Source organism: Ochotona curzoniae, unplaced genomic scaffold (assembly GCF_017591425.1).
Source record: "Ochotona curzoniae isolate NIBS_2020 unplaced genomic scaffold, NIBS_Ocur_1.0 scaffold_3208, whole genome shotgun sequence".
In the NCBI taxonomy this organism is placed as follows: Eukaryota; Metazoa; Chordata; class Mammalia; order Lagomorpha; family Ochotonidae; genus Ochotona; species Ochotona curzoniae.
Genome location: NW_024467106.1, coordinates 29,448,719 through 29,466,296, shown reverse-complemented (window position 1 = coordinate 29,466,296; position 17,578 = coordinate 29,448,719). Strand labels below are relative to the sequence as shown.

Genomic DNA, 17,578 nt, shown 5'->3' with positions numbered 1-17,578 from the left:
TGGCTTCAGATTGGTGTAGCTCTGGCCTTTGTGGCCATTTGGGAAGTGAGCTAGCAGATGGAAGATTTTTGTTTCTCCTCTCTAACTCTGATCTTCCCTTCTGATAAAAATAAGTAAACATTGAAAAAAAAAAAAAAGAACAGCTTTGTAAAATACTGAACAATAGGTTATCATATGACCCAGTATTCCACTCCTAAATATTTTGCTCCAAAGAAAGCACGTATGTATACACAAAGACTTGTTTTAGTAACATGATCATAATCTGTCAAGTGGTAAGTTTACATCTTTTAGTGGAGTGCTGTTTGGCATTAAAAATAGACAGTTTTATTAAGTATTTTCTATAGCATGGATAAACATCAAAACAATGCTAACTGAAAAAAAAGAGCCAGATTGTAACAGAATACTTACTGTGTGATTCTAGTTATATGAGCTCCTGGCTTCGGATCAGCATAGCATCGGCCGTTGCGCTCACTTGGGGAGTGAATCATCGGACGGAAGATCTTCCTCTCTGTCTCTCCTCTCTGTATATCCGCCTTTCCAATAAAAAAAAAAATAATAAAAAATATATATATAAAAGAAATGTTCAAAGCAGGCAGATCTACAGAAACACAAAGTAGATCACTAGCTGCCAGGTCAGGGACTGGGCACAGGAGTGTTTGCTGCTGGCGAGGAAGGTGCTTTGAGGCAGAGAAAACGTTCTGAAGCTCGATTCTGTTGGTCATTGTTCAGCTGCACAAGTGTACTAAAGATCGTTTTTAAAGATTGTTTTATACAATTATATCAAATGAATAAATTTTGTGGTAAACTATCTCAATAAAAGTTTTTTAAAGATAATTAAATTAGTGGTGAATCTTGCAATGTTTTCTCTGTAAACTGGAAGGAGAACATACTGCTACTACTGTTCACATCAGTGTCGTGGAATCGGAGAAAAAGGGTTCCATTTCTTTCTATAAAGGAAAGAAAAAATTATACAAGGGCACTGTAGAAAGTTTATGGGAAAAAAATGGAATGGAGGATAAGTTTATCCTGGTATAAAAAAATTTGAAATCCATAGTATGTATTTTTTTTTTCATAATATGTATTTTTCATGAACTTTTTGCAGTACCATCACACATAAGGACTAGAAAGGGGAAAAAGGGAATTTAGTATTTACAGATGCTGTGATTGTCAGGGGTTGGCAGACTATTTCCATCAGGAACCACATGATGAATACGCAGGCGCTGTGTAACTGTACATAATACATAAATGAAGGTATGGTTTTGTTCACTTTTATGTAAACAAGCAGTGGGTCAGATTGGAACCGTTGAGAAGTTTTCCAGCTGCTGATCTGGGCCCGCGGTGGCCTCAGCCAGTCTCTTCTCGCTCCTGGGTTCTTTTGTGTCTCAGGTTCCAGCTGCTGATCTATATAGAAATTCTTCAGAGAAATTACTAAAAACTGACAAGGATTTTTGATACAAATTATGGGAAATAGGAACATTCCTTAAAATTTAAAAATAGAAATGCTATGTAATCCAGCAGTCTTCCTACTAAGTATTTATTCAAAGGAAATTAAATCATTATGCTGAAGAGATGTCTGTGCTGCCCTGTTTGTTACAATATATTTACAATAACTAAAATACAGATTCAACTTAAGCATCCATTTGTGGAAGAATGGTTTTAAAATGTCCTGCACATAACATTGGGATACTGCTCAGCTTTTTTAAAAAAAGAAAATCTTGTGTGGCGAGCCTAAATGTAGATTCTAAAAAAGAATTCATAAAGCCAGAAAATAGAATGTGATTTCTAATGGCAGAGGGTGAGTACAGGGAGTGGGATTGAAGAGATATTGGTCAAAAGATATAAAATTTCAGTTAGAATAAATACATTGAGAAGATTCCTGTTGTATAACATGGTGACCATAGTTAATAGCAATGTATACCTGAAATTTTTAAAAAAGATTTATTTTTATTGGAAAGGCAGATATATGGAGAGGAGGAGAGACAGAGAGGAAGATCTTCCATCCGATGGCTCACTCCCCAAGTGTCCACAACGGCCCGAGCTGAGCTAATCCTAAGCCAGGAGCCAGGAGCTTTTTCCAGGTCTCCCATGCGGTTGCAGGATCCCAAGGCCTTGGGCCGTCCTCCACTGCTTCCCCAAACCACAAGCAGGGAGCTGCATGGGAAGTGGAGCTGCCATGATTAGAACCGGCGCCCATATGGAATCCCGGTGTGTGCAAGGCGAAGACTTTAACCACTACACTATCATGCCGGGACCTACCTGAAATTTTTTTAAAAGGATAGAAAATCTTAGCAAAAATAAATATGTAAGATAATGTGCATATGAATGAGCTTGCTTTAGCAATTCAACAGTGTATATACTTTAACACATGTTGTGTACCATATACATATGCCATTTTATCTATTTAAAAGATTATTAGATAGTCAAAATGTATATAATGTTAAATGTTAAATTTTAAAAGTAAAGAATTTCTTATAATAAAATATAGTTGATTCACAGGAATGAAATTGTAACAGAAGCTGTATATAATTTTTAGATTAAAATATAAAATTTCAGTTGAAATATTGTAAGACTGAAGAGTCCATAGATTAATAAAGTACTCTAAAACAATAAGAAGCAAATTTTATTTCTTTCACCTTTAAATACTCATTTACTTGAAGAGCTATTGATCAAAAGATATAAAATTCAGTTAGAAACCAGGAACCTGGAGCTCCATGTGGTCTCAGCTGTGGGTGGCAGGAGTCCAAGTAATCACTAGCTGCCTCCAAGAGGGCAGCAGCAGGAAGCTGTGTGGGAAAAAGTAGCTGGGACTTGGACCATACTTCAATATGGGTGTGAGTGTCCCAAGTATCCACTAAACTGCTGGTACCAAGTGATCACCCCAAAAAAGAGATTTTAAAATAAAGGGAATAAAACTCATAAATGAGAAGAAATACTGGTAATGGAATCTTAGAAAGTAGATGAATGTCAGTTACTTAATCAAGTTTACTTTGTCCAGGAAAGCTAAATCTTAAGTTAGCACTGGGCAAAAATTAAAAAGTTAGAACCATTTACATAGAATCTTCAACGACAGGCACTGGCAAATGTGGGTGCTGTATAAATTAACAGGATTCAAGTCAAACTCACATAAGGATTTATTTCTTGGTGCTGGCACAGTGGGTAAAGCTGCTGCTTTGGGCACCGGTTTGTATCCCAGCTGCCCCACTTCTGAACCAGTTCCCTGGCTAGTGGTCTGGGAAAACAGCAGAAGATGAACCAACTATATGGGCCCCTTGCTTTGGCCTGGCCCAGTGCCAGGCTTTGTGGTCCTCTGGGGAGTTAATCAGCAAATGGAAGCGCTCTCTCCCCTATAAATCTTTATATGAAACATTTTTTTTTCATGTGAAACATTTGTACTTTTTCACTGGAAACGTAGAAGGAGAAACTAAGATTTTCCACTTCCCCAAATGGCCGCAATGGCTGGAGCTGCACCTACCTAGAGCCAGGAGCTTCTCCTGGTCTCCCACATGGATGCAGGGTCCCAAGGCTTTGGGCCATCCTTGACTGCTTTCCCAGGCCACAAGCAGGGAGCTGGATGGGAAGTACAGCAGCTGGGACACAAACTAGCACCATATGGGATGCCATTATGGCAAGGCAGAAGATTAGCCAATTGAACTACAATGCCCCAAAAGTGGTTTGCTTTTTTGTTTTTGCTTGTTTGTTTTACGATTATTTGAATGGCAGAGTTAGAGTGAGGGAGAATAGAAAGATGGATCTTCCACTCACTGGCTCACTCAGATGGTCACATCCACCAGGATGGTCCAGGCCGAAATCAGAAGCTTCTTAAAGATGTATTTTTTATTGAAAGGCAGATTTACAGGAAGGAGACTAGAAGATCTTCTCTTTGCTGGTTCACCCTTCAAGTGGTTGCAACGGCCAGAGCTGATCTAATCCAAAGCTAAGAACCAAAAGCTTCTTGTGGGTCTCCCACATGGATCAGGATCCCAAGGCTTTGGGCCATCTTCCATAGCTTTCCCAGGCCTTAAGCAGAGAGCTAGATGGAAAGTAGAGCAGCTGGGACATGAACTGGTGCCCATATGGGATCCTAATGCATGCAAGGCAGGGGTTTAGCCACTGAACCATTGCACCAGGCCCTGAAATCAGAAGCTTCCTCAAGGTCTCCCACATAGGTGCAGGGATCCAAGCACTGGGACTGACCTCTACAGCTTTCCCAGGTGCATTAGTAGGGAGCTGGATTGGAAATAGAGGAGCCAGAATTCGAACCAGCTCCCATATTCCCATATGCCAGTGGAACAGACAGTGGCTTAAGGTGCTATGCTACAACACCAGCCTCCAGGGAGAAAATTTTTTTGAAGAGATCAGTAATCCTGAGATAGAAAATACTGATGATCCTAGAGTGGCAACGTAATGATCTGCTTGCAGTGCCAGCATCCCATATGGGCACTGGTTTGAGTCCTGGCTGCCCCACTTCTGATCCAGCTTCCTACTAATGGCCTGGGAAAGCAGAGGAGGTTGACACTGCACCCACACGGGAAACCTGGCATAAGCTCCTGCCTTTAGCCCAGCCCAGCTCCAGCCGTTGTGGCCATTTGGGAGTGAATTAGTGAATGAGAGCTCACTCTATACATTAACCTTTCAAATAAAAATAAATTAAATCTTTAAAAAATATATAATGATTGAAGCAAAAATGAGGTACAATAAGAGAAATGGGGATGCTTCTAAAATATTTGTATTGTTCAACTTATTGGCAAATCGCAGTTTTTTCTTTAAATCCTATTTACTTAAATACTTCTTAGTAGGTATGCTTCATGATTTACAAATTTTTAAAAGATATTAAAATAGGCAATAGAAATCTGTCAGAAAGTAGGCAGTTTTTAAAACGAACCAAATCGAACTTAAAGAAGTTAAACAGCTACGTGAATTTTTAAAGACAGGTTGAGTGAAAAAGCAAATTTAACATAGTTTTTTAAAAATATGTATATTTATTTATTTGAAAGAGTTACACAGCAATGACTGCAGTGACCAGGGCTAGGCCAGGCTAAAGCTAGAAGCTTCACCTGCATTGCCCGTATGGGTGCTAGGAGCCCAGGTGTTTGCTTTTTCTAGGTCATCAGCAGGTAAGTGGATTGCAAGTAGAGTAGCCAGGACATGAACTGGTGCCTATAGGGATATGCCACAGTGCTGGACTCAGAGACAGCTTTAAGGAAATAATTAGGGGCCAGTGTTGTACATGTCAGGTTGATCTATATACATTGCTGACATCTCATTTAGGTCCTGCTTCAAGTCCTGGCTGTTCCACTTCTGATTCAGCTCCCTGCTGTTGCACCTGGGAAACCAGTGTAAGAAGACCCAAGTACTTGGACCCCTGCACCCATGTGGGGGACCCCAGATGAAGCTCCTGGCTTCAGCCTGGCCCAGCCTTGGCTGCTGGGACCATATAGGGAGTAAAAAGAGTACAGGTAATCTTTTAGCCTAGCAGTCAAAATGCTCACATCCTATAATGGAGTACCTGGGTTTAATATATTTAGGCTGTGCCTCCTGACCCCAGCTTCACACTAATGCAGACTTTGGAACGCAACAGTGATGGCTCAAATGGGGTTCATGCTGCCCATCCAGGAGAATGGATTGGATTGCCTGCCACCCAGCTTCAGTCCTAACTGGGAACCATTGCAGACATTTGAAATATGAACCAGCAGATAAAAATATACACTTTCCCTTATTCTTTCCGCTTTATAAATAAATTAAAATTTTTCTTTTAAAAATAGATTAGAGGGTAAATATTGCAAAGTTACTCCAAAAACAAAACTTGGAAAATATGAAAGAACAAGAGTCAGTTGTGAAGATTTCCAACACCTGGAGTTCAAAACAATCAATACATGGGAGGCAATATTGGAAGAATAGGAATTTTCTAAAAACTACATGAATCTTGAGATTGGCAAGTCAGGTGAATACTAATAAAGATCAGAAGCAATCACTGCAGTATGAAAAACAAAAGTATCATCAGTAGATAAATTATCCAAAATGACATGGTAATAGCAGACTTAAAATTAGCACAAATAGTAACAACAACGGAAGCCAGAAACTGGTTGAGTGGAAGCCAGAACTCCATCGGGTGTTAACCTCAATATTCAGAAAGGAGTAACTACCAACAGTAAGTTGCATGGTCAGCTAACCCTTTTATCAAAAGGAAGAGAAGCTTGAGCAGTGTGGCACAGCAATTATGCTGTTATGTGGGAAGCCTGGATTTCAGATGGGAGTGCCAATTCAAGTCCCAGCTGCTTCACTTCCAATGCAGCTTCCTGCTAATGCACCCAGGGAGGCAGCAGATGGTGGCTCAAGAGCTTAGCCTCCTGCTATTCACATGACAGACTCGGGTTAATTTCTGGGTTCTTGACTTTGGCCTGGCCAGCCAGGGATGTTGCAGATATATGAGGGATGAAGCAGTACAGGGACAGGATCTCTGCCTTTATAATGGATGAAGTAAGTGCTTACAAAGTAAATTTTGAAACTTGAAAGTGAAATTAAGATTTTTTTTTTAAAAAACAAGATTTTATCTCAAAGTCTTAAAAATTTTGAGGTGTTCTTCAGAGTATTGTCTAAAGGAAGGTTGGAGATAAAGGAACAAATGATAAAAAGTTGTTAAATGTGCAAATTAAATGCATGACTAAATTCTTTAAAATTTATTTTTAAAAATTGCAGTATTATAACAACTATATTTTGTTGGATTTCTTCCATAGGTGCACAGAAGATGGGTGTCCACATAAGAAATTCTTTCATACACGTTTCCTCATGCGAATGAGATTAACACCAGATTGTTCAAAAATGTTGATCTCAACATCCTCTGGATATCTCTTGATTTTGCATGATCTTGACTTAACCAAGTCATTAGAAGTAGGCAGCTATCCCATTTTGAGAGCAAGAAGAACTACATCAAGCTCTGGTAAGTTTTTTTTTAAATAAGAAAAATGAGGTTTTTTGAAATAATCTTAGACCTAAGGGTGGTCTATATTTTTAAGAATGGTAATGGGACACAGGAAGGAAAAGGCATTCTTTAGAGAGCTCTGTGGTAGGGCTTTCTAAGGCAGTAAAATAATTGTTTCTGACAGCATTAATTTATATCAAAAGTGGTCTAGGGAGAATAACTGTTAATTCTAAAAAATATTTTCCTTTAGCTTCTGAATCATCACATTGAAAAAGCAGTGATGGCCCAAGATGGTATCAGTCTTAAGCTCTTCTGGAATTCAGCAGAGCTTTGAAGTTAGGGTCATTATAGAATCTGAGTTAAGTCTGTATTGTATACTAGAGTTCCATATTTACATAATACAAAGTGGTGCCATCTCGTCTCCTTGCTTGTACCCTCTCCCTTCGCCCATTGCGGATTTCGTTAGATGTAAATGATCTTGGAACTTAGAAAAACCTATTAGATCAATATTAGACTATTTCATCTACTTTATGGAGAGGATTAGTCAAGGAACATATCCATAATCTACAATACAGAGAAAACATTTGGATCATAGAATGTTCATAATTTGCAATAAAAAAGTTGGTTCAAGTGTTTAGAATCTTTCTCCTGAGTGTTCAAGGCCAATTCTGAGAAAATTAAGCATAAGTTGTATGTGTAGTTGCTCAGTTTAATAAAAGCAGAAATTTAAGTATAACTAGCTTATCTGCAAGCCAAACATTTTATAGATAAGTGACTATAATTGTTTGTTTTAGCAAAAGTTGAACATTGAGAAACAACTTTAGCTTAGCAATAGTAATTTAGAATATCTAGTTGAACTTTGATTTTCAGCTTCCTAAAGATCATTCTGATACCAGCTAACAGGATAAGAGATGAACTGAGAGTGCCCTGTAGAGATGTGAGGCCAGTGCACAAGTGTGATGAAATAATGTATCACACTCAAAACGATCTGATTTGATTTTTTTTCTAGTTTCATTGTAAAGCTTTATATTACATTTCAGAAATAGGGTTTATATAATTTTGAGAGTGATAAAACTTTTTGATAGCTGTAAAGAAAGGTCTGTTTGTGCTCCCTTTAGTGGGCCTGTGCCTGGACCCACTGTAACATTAACTAACAGGCTAAATGGCTTAGTTTTTTTTTTTTTTTTTTAATTCTTTGGTTCTGTTGTACTACATAAATGATGGGAAAATAAAATGCTTCTTATTTGGTTTTTCATTTTTATTTCACATAAGCAAGTTTTGGGCCTGAAAGATTTTAGGAAGGGATTGGGCCTCAAACAGCTGCCCTTCTGTCAGTATCAATTAATGGCTCAGTTTTGTTTTTTTTTTTAAAGATTTACTTATTTATTGGAAAGTCAGATATACAGAGAGGAGGAGAGACAGAGAGGAAGGTCTTCCGTCCGATGATTCACTCCCCAAGTGAGCACTGATGCTATGGCTGATGCTATGCCGATCCTAAGCCAGGAGCCAGGAACCTCTTCCGGGTCTCCCACGCGGATGCAGGGTCCCACAAGGCTTTGGGCCGTCCTCGACTGCTTTCCCAGGCCACAAGCAGGGAGCTGGATGGGAAGTGGAGCTGCCGGGATTAGAACCAGCGTCCATATGGGATCCCAGGCACGTTCAAGGCGAGGACTTTAGCTGCTAGGCCACACCGCCGGGCCCACTGGCTCAGTTTTTTATGTGAATTTTTTTTTCCCGTTTTTCAAATAGATTTTAAAACTATGGTTCAAATAGATAATTAAACAGTTAAGAGACCCGGCTAGATTTCTGCTAGGTTAACTGTCAGAACTCTTTGTATTTTCAAGATTTGACCACGTCATCAAGTTCATCTGGTCCTAGGATTTCTGGCTCACCTTGTCATCACAACGATTCTAATTCAGCTACTGAGAAACACATGTCCCGAGCCTCTCAAAGAGAAGGTATGTGAAAGTCACCATACACACAGCTTCCTGTGGTGCTTACCTCTAATAATAAAACTATTTCTTTTTTTAAGATTTATTTATTTTTATTGGAAAGTCAGATATACAGAGAGCAGGAGAGACAGGAAGGTCTTCCATCCAGTGATTCACTCCCCAAGTGACCGCAACAGCTGGTACTGCACCGATCCGAAGCCAGGATCAAGGAACCTCCCCCAGGTCTCCCACATGGGTGCAGGGTCCCAAGGTTGGGCCGTCCTTGACTGCTTTCCCAGGCCACAAGCAGGGAGCTGGATGGGAAGTGGAGCTGCCAGGATTAGAACTGGCGCCCATATGGGATCCTGGGCGTTCAAGGCAAGGACTTTAGCTGCTAGGCCACACCGCCGCCGGGCCCAATAAAAGCTATTTCTTACCCTGTCTGGAGCTTCACTGTCTCTGGGCTTAAATCTCAGAGGGTATGTGAGCTTTGGTTTTATTATCTGGACCAAATTTGGTCTTACAAGAGGAAGTAGTGGGAAAATACAGATTTTGGTTAATGCTATAAAAGCAAAATAAGCTTAAGCTTACAGAAGTGCCATATAAATGAGAATACAAGTATCAGGTAATGGCAGAAGTCTTCTGGTTCCAACTCGGGAGGTCTTCTGCTCTGCCATTTCCTGCTCCTGAAATGACTGACAGCTTCGGGGATCGGGTGGTTAAGGACTAAGATGGGCTGTGGTCTGGGCGCACTGCAGTTGCCAGTTTTTCCTCATCCTGGCTGGCGGAACCAGCTACTCTGCTTGTCCTTTCTGCGCCCTAACTGAAATGCTTTCCACCTGTCCCCATGCTGTCCTCCGCACTACTGACCCACGTCAGCTCTTGCAGCATGTGTTGTTTCTCATGCTCTTTGTAGACCAAGTTTGTTAAAGGTCACTCTGGACTGCCGTTTTGGGTCACTTTTTAGAGATAGGCCCGTCTTTGCCTTGGCATGCAGCGTGGGGACTAAACCTTAGACTCTGATTTGTGCTTTGTGTGGCTTCCCCTGGTAGTGCTGGTTCTCTTGTTTGACGATGCATATCAGTAAAGTGGCTTGGGTGTCCTTTCTAGACTATAAGCAGGAGACTGGTCTGTCCCCTGCATGTTGAAACTTGATATTTATTTCACATAAAGGATAAAAATCCCTGCCCTTAAATATAAATGTGTATGTCTAGAAGTATAACATTTCTCCTTTTATAGATTTTGCCTTTTCTTTCCTTTTTTACTTTGGCTGTGGGAAACAAGCTGATTAGTGGGGCGGGGGGGAGCATCTTGATAGTTTTGTCTGCAGCCATATCATCCTGAATACACCTGATCTCATCTGACTGGTAGCAATGGCATTCATGAAAAAAAGAAAATTTAAGAATAGTTAATGTGCTTGCTTGTTATTGGCTAGTGGTGAATACAAATATACAGTAGGTTCTTATAATAGGGATTGGGAATTGAAGGAAGAAGTAAGAAAGGTAGGAGATGGAGAAAAAAAGAGAAAGGGTGAGTGGAGAGTCTTTAGGAATGAAATTGTTCTCAATTTTGGAAATCCTGAATGCTGTCCAGGTATTAAGAGTATGTTGACAACATCCTTTGGTGGATGTTTTCAAGCTTATTTCACCACAGAAACTGCTTTAACATGAAAGCCATGCGTTCTCAAGGATGCAGAACAGATAAGATCAGATTAGTTCTGGTTGAAGCAGAAGTTCCAGCAGGTATGAATTCATTGTTGGACATGGGTTGCCTGTGGCAGTATAACGAAGAACGTTACAGGTTTCCATCAGTGATGTAGTAAAGGGAATTTTTTTGGTATCTGTCTGAAAAACCATTCACAAAGAAATTGACAGATTTCATTACTTCTAGGCATACACTTTCCATATGCGTGTACCCTCAAAACTCCATTCACATGCCACACATTACTGAGCCTCCCTTTTCTTTACATGTGGGGGCACCGGAGGCAGAATCAGAAAAGGACATATAGGGAATGGCTGCAAGAAATTAAATGTTTGACAAGCTGTCTTGGTCATCAAATACTGATATCCTTCTTTTCTTGTATCTCAGGAGTTTCACCACGAAACAGTCTTGAAGTCTTAACCCCTGAAGTTCCTGGTGAAAGAGACCGTGGAAATTGCATCACATCCTTACAGCTGCATCCAAAAGGCTGGGCCACTCTGCTTCGGTGCTCAAGCAACACTGATGATCAGGAGGTACTACGGACAGACATTGCACCTGCAGGGGCTCGTGGGACAGGCTGCCATTGCCCAGTACACAGACCTTAGCACTGCACCCAAGTCCATACTCTCATAGCTGCTGTGTTAGAGAGTTGGCTTTTTGGGTTTTTTTTAAGATTTATTTTTATCGAAAAGGCAGGTATACAGAGAGGAGAGACTGAAAGATCTTCCATCTGCTGATTCACTCCCCAAGTAGCCACAGCGGCCAGAGCTGAGCCAGTCCGGAGCCTGGAGCCTGAAGCTTCTTCCGGGTCTCCCACGTGGGTGCAGGGTCCTAGGTCTTGGGCAGTCCTCTACTGCTTTCCCAGGCCGCAGGCAGGGAGCTGCATGGGAAGTGGAGCTGCCAGGATATAAACTGGCTCCCATATGGGATCCCAGGCAAGGACTTTAGCCATTAGGCTACCACACTGGGCCGAGATTAGGCTTCTTGATCTTTCTCTGTCCTCTCTTGCTTCCTAGTACCCATATCCTTTACAAACCCTTATTCCCCCTTCCCTGCCTAGCATTGGGAAGCTGGGAAATATTTGTAAAGGCCATCATAACCTCAGATTATGCTTGGCTACTTAAATCTTTCCTCCATTTCACCTTTAAAAAAAACTTATGTAATAAACACAGGACTGAGACAGTTCACGTATAATGGCTAAATGTGAGATTTTGCTAAGCTAGCTGAATTATTATTATTATTATTTTTTTTTTTTTGTAAAAACCATGGAATACTGTAGACAAGGAAAAGACTGGAAAATCTGAGGGGTAAGGTCCTAAATGACTTCAAAATCTCCAACACTCTGGAAGGCCAAGTCCTGTTAGCCTGGCCGTGGGGGCCACAGTTGGAAGGAGGCGGGAAGAGCCTCAAGATGTAGGGAAAAGGCACTAGAAAGGCATCCTTGTACCCCAGGAGTTGTTGAAATGTCAAAATGGTTGTTGTCCTCAGAACAGGGACTGTGTTACTATTGAAGTCACAGGCAGCTTCAGAGAACAGAAGCTTTTACAGCACAGAGGAGGTTCGGTTTAAGAAAGTAACAGACTATAGGACCTACAGATTTTGTTAGTTGGAAAGGGTTGGGCCGATGTCCTGCAGCAGTGCTATGACACTGAGGGTCTGTTGAGCTTTTTAAGGGTTATCTCCAGCACTGTTGGAGTCACTATAATGTCCATTTGTCTTCCTTCTCTCTGCCTAGTGGACTTGTGTCTATGAATTCCAGGAAGGCGCTCCAGTGCGACCTGTCTCCCCTCGCTGCTCTCTACGACTGACTCATTACATTGAAGAAGCCAACGTGGGCAGGGGTTACATCAAAGAACTTTGCTTCAGCCCAGATGGGCGAATGATCTCTTCCCCTCATGGCTATGGGATTCGCTTATTGGGATTTGACAAGCAGTGCAGCGAACTTGTTGACTGTTTACCCAAAGAAGCCAGTCCCCTGCGGGTGATCCGCTCTCTGTACTCACATAATGATGTGGTACTGACGACGAAGTTCTCTCCAACGCATTGTCAGATTGCCTCAGGGTGCCTTAGCGGACGGGTTTCTTTGTATCAGCCAAAGTTTTAGGCACAACTTACATCAAAACAAGGAACTCTTCTGGTGTTTGACTTATAAATTACTTCAATTTAGATGAAGTATTTTCAGAATATCTAAAGTTTGGGTCAAGATCCTAGTTCTTACGGGTCTACGGACACCCCTGTGACCTGAGCACTCGGTCGTCCAGCACCATCTGGGCATCTCTGAGGTAGACGTGCTGCAGCAGCGCATCAGCATTCCTCTCCTCCTGCTGATCTGTGCCACTCGGCTCCACCTCTTCTGGGGATTTTGCACAATCACTCTTGTCGTGTTCCGGTTCTTTACCCTCCTGCTTTCCCCGGTTCCTTCTCTCTCCTCCTCCCCAGTTTTGGTGTAAATATTGTGGACACTTGACAGGAGTTTTGGTTGAGACAGGAGAAACCCATGACACAAGTATTGAATAAAACCCAGAAGTTTCATGTGGGAATACTGATTGTTGAAAAAGAAATCTCATCTTCATTTATCAGTGTATTTGGCCTTTTAAATTCAGAGCACAGATAATGGCATTATTCTCATACTTGTTAGGTAGTATTGCAACAAAATGTCTTAAGCTTCCTGTTAATATACAAGGTTTGTCTTTTGGTGGTTTTTGTTTTGTTTTGTTTTGTTTTTTTCTTCTCATGATGAGAGAGATTTTGCTGTGAAATGCTAGGAAAAAAATATTGCCGGCTCTTTGTACTTGTATGAATTTAAAATCTCCAGCATGTGCCCTTACCTGGTGTTTTGTTCCCATGCACAGCATTCGAAAGGAAAGAGAAGGGGTAGGCTTTGGTTACTCCCACCGTGCAGAAGACGACCAGTTGGATTCGTATGGTGTCCGACTAGCACGATGCCAGCAACATGGTTTTGATTTTTCTGTGTCGTCTGCCAGATTGCTTGGATTGCTTAGCATGATGTGTTAGCACTGGGCTGAAAAGGAATCCACAGGTGGTTTTCCATGTTTCACAAGTTCAGCTCCCTGACGGAGAGTGAGGGGAGTCCTGCAGCCCTCTGCCAGCTGCTGTCAGAGCCCTGATCATCCGTCACTTAATGTCAAGACGAAGTGCTCATAGGAAGGACTTTGTTTTGCTTCTGTTTTTTGTATTTTGTTGTGGCATGAAACAAGTGAGAGCACCAAGTGGGGTGCTAGGGCCAAAAACAAGGAGACTGCTGTGCTGAGTAAGGCACTGCCTGGTAACCTGCACTCTGAAGGGGATTGTGTTTAGAAGGGATTTTTCTAGAAGCTGGAGTTACTCAAGCCATGCACTAGCCTCGCCCTCCTAGGCTGCTTACTTCTAGGGCAGTGGTTCTCAAATGTTGAGGTGCATTGTAATCACTGAAGAGCCTGTTAAGAATGCAGAGACCTGGGCCTCACCACAGAAAACCCTTACTCAGCCAGGAGAGGGTAGGACTCTGTATTCTTAAAAGGAACCCCAGGTAATCTTTATTCAGTCTTGGGGTTGGAGTTTTAAAAATACAACCTTAAACAGCAGCAAATACTTCTATAACCATTGGTGCTTAACACAGTTCTCAGAAGGTGTTTTAATTATTTTAGTAATAAGTAAAGGAATTTTATAGGCAGACATGGTATTAACTGCATTTTTGACAGATGAGTGAACTGGCTAAGATCATCCTGCAGAGTTAGAATCAGGTCTCCTGATTGCTCAGGGCAGCTTCTACTGTAATGTGTCGCCTGTAAGTTACATTACTGTGAATACCCAGAGACTCATCAAAGATTGAAACAGCAAGGCATGAAGGTAGAGCCAAGAACTCCAGTCACAAGAAGAAAAGCTTCTTAAATCTTACTGAAAAGCGTAAACAACTTAAATACATGACTAAACGTGATGTCTGTAGGAGCTACTGTGAATAAACACGCACGGGCATGGGGTGATTCACATCCTCACTGGGAACAACGCTGGCTTTTAAGCTAATTTTAAAAATTAGATCCACTTTACCCACAGCAAACTTTTAGGCATTGAAAATTACCACAAGGCATAGTGAAAACAAAGGCTTGCCATCAACTTCATGAAAAGCACATACTTAAAAAATTCGTTTGGGGAGTAGAACCATCCAAAATTCTCATTAAAAATAAGTTACCTCGTACCATGGTCATACCAGTAGTCACAAGAAGATGGCGTGAATCACACCAGCCTTGGAAAGAGTTCCCTGTCGGCTGTTGGCATCTGTTTGTTACCTTGCCCTGAATGCACCCAGTGAGTCTGAACCACTGCAGAGGACCTGTATATCAAATAATATACATTGTGTGCCATTCCTCCCAGAAATCTCGCAAGGTTGGGGGTATGAACCCCAGTTTACTTGGGAGGTGAATCAGGAAGATTGGGTGGCTCACCTGAACTCAGCAGTGACTGACATGACCGGGGTGCCCACCAGGGCTGAGTGACGCCAAAGCCTGTGCTTACTGCTCTTTTTGTCTTTCAGTTAGTAAATGAGCCTGTTTATTTGCTTAGCATCTTCTAGAAGGTTGGGATTACAAAGCCGGTTTACCTTCGCTTACCTTCTGATTCAGGTAAAAGCATTTTCAAGAGTGACTGTTTCCATGGGAACCATAAACGTGGGGCATAAAGTCCCTTTCTGACTCGAAAATCAGAGGCAGGATTAACAGCTGTTAAATGGGAGGAAAGTGAGGGTAAGCAGCCTTGAATAAAAAGCAAATAAAAAGGAGCCACACAGATGAGAATTTAAAACACAACCAGCAAGAAGGAATCTGTGTTCTCCTTGAGGTAACCGTTACCATCAAAAGGGCATCCGGGAACAGGAGGCAAGAGCTGAAGGGTGTGAGGCGCGCCCCACCCCTGGAGGAAGTAACATCTCACATCAAACTTCAGTTCAGTTACTTCTGTTCTTAAAAATTAGCACCTGTACTATTCGTGTTAATGTAATGGAATCATTGATAAAATGTAATACAAATTGTTCTGTTTTAAAAAGCTTTCTCTAGAACAGTATATTTATGACAATGCTACATTGAATTAGTTAAGAACCTCAAATATACAACAGTTCCTTATGTTTAATTATGAAAATGGAAGTTGGCTAAAGTAGAAGACACCTCTAGCTTAGTCTGTTTAAATGTGTGCGGGTTTTTTTTTTTTTTTTTTTTCCTCAGAAGTTCAAAGCACATACATATTTTGTAAAGGATATCCCCAAGACCGTACCAAAAATATTAGGAAGAGAAGGAAGAAGACCATCCCATGTTCCTCACCCTTCTCTCGAGGCCCAAGGCGAGGTTTTGATCATTGACAGAAGTTGTGTTCCGCAGCAAGCGTAATATAGGAAAAGCACTTGGAGAACCTGCCAGAGGCCGAGTGTTTCCCATGTTGCTGAGAGCCAAGGGCCCAGCACCCGAGTGTGTCAGGGCCCCATCTGGGGAAGGGAGAGTATTGGAGATGGCAGTCATCTCCCTCTACTGACCAGCGATCGTGGGACTCACTCGGGTACACCCCACGCTGGCCTGAAGAAAGGCACATGTGTGATTTTTGGGGTAACTAATGCCCATCTCTTAAGTGCCAAAACTTAAACCTGGTAATTATTTTTGATGCAAGTCTTTCAGGTATGCTAACGTACCTCCGTGCCCTCATAAAGAGCATGCTCAGTATAAGTCATTTTTTTACGATGAAAAGTTCTAGGCATAACATGTAATTTTACAAACATCCATGAGCTATGATACATACGCTTCATGCAGTGTTAAGGGCTATAGCAGCTACAGCTGAACCGTTACCTAAACCAAGCGACTCCCTCAGTCCTGAGATCCATAAAAGCACTACTTGCCTCCAACCGCAAGCTTGTGTTTTTCAATTTTTTTTAGATCTGCTGGGCGGCGGGATTCGCCGCTTCCCTTGCTCTCAGCCTGCCTGTGCACAGGGCCCCCGCCTTCTGCCAACTAGCTGTGTTCTAGTGTTGCGAACCAGGATTGAAGGACACAGCCTGCCGCGTCTGGACGAGCTCAGGGTACGCAGTCTTTGCCAAGGCTCTCGGCTGCTTTCCCCCGTCCTGACAGGCACAGCAACCCAGGTAACCAAAGCTCCCAGTTGAAGTTGAGGCTACAGTTTCAGCTGACACTAGGTAAGATACTACAAACCAACATGCTACTGGATGGCGGGTTAGAAAATAGTGTACCAAAGTTCAACAAGTGACAACAGAGGCTCCAGTTTGCACAAAGGTCTTACCGTGCTTTTAAGTACAAAGAAGCATACAAGGGGAAAACATGAAAAAAATCCACATTGACAAGAGTATTTGAGCTGCCACTAAACTGTAAGTAACTGTTGAGATGTATGTTGAAATTGCCACATGCTGCTACAAAGATGCAGTTTAGTCTCATCGATTAAGATTATATTGAAATTTATATTCTGGATGTCCTAAGAATTTCTGCCATTCAAATTAAGGGAAGTTATTATGAAAAAGGAAGTCTCCAATTCTGTGCTGCTCTCTTTAATTATAAATGAACCTGTGCTAGAGATGGGGGTTTTATCGGACGCCCCAAGGGACATGTTTTGGATACACACGTGTTGTATCAGTGTGGGAATATACATGTCACAAGTGGAATATCACCTGGAGATAATAAACTAATTTTTAAAATTTAAGACTGGTCCAAAGACTTTAATAGGTAGAATTTTCAGCTTTTGCAAGCTTCTTCCTCATAGAGATTTCATGACTCCTTAAACATCTGAGTTTTCTCTTAAATCTCACCATGTATTCCATTTGTGGACTGTGCTTTGTGATAAATTTTAAATCTGCATTCACAGGAGATTGGAAGTGTTGCAGAGGATATGCCGGGTGCTAGCAGATGTTCTGTGTCTGGGGAGCTGTTCCCTGCTCTCGTGCTAGACTGAGCGTCTGGAGGGCAGGGGCTGTCTGATCCTGTGTCCCCGCTGTGCGGTCAGAGGACCGGCCACAGAGCAGCTGGTCAGGAACTATTCACTG

General features: G+C 41.7%; 1 protein-coding gene across 1 annotated transcript in view; it reads left to right on the top strand.

Annotated features, from left to right (window-relative positions):
* The window catches only part of DCAF10 (DDB1 and CUL4 associated factor 10), a 55,160-nt gene extending 37,927 nt beyond the window's left edge, over positions 1–17,233 (top strand). The window contains exons 4-7 of the mRNA XM_041004349.1: positions 6,735–6,937; positions 8,764–8,877; positions 10,939–11,084; positions 12,287–17,233. Coding sequence (XP_040860283.1) covers positions 6,735–6,937; positions 8,764–8,877; positions 10,939–11,084; positions 12,287–12,655 — 832 coding nt within the window. The 3' untranslated portion in view covers positions 12,656–17,233. The remainder of the gene's footprint in view (positions 1–6,734; positions 6,938–8,763; positions 8,878–10,938; positions 11,085–12,286) is intronic.
* The last annotated feature ends 345 nt before the right edge of the window (positions 17,234–17,578 follow it).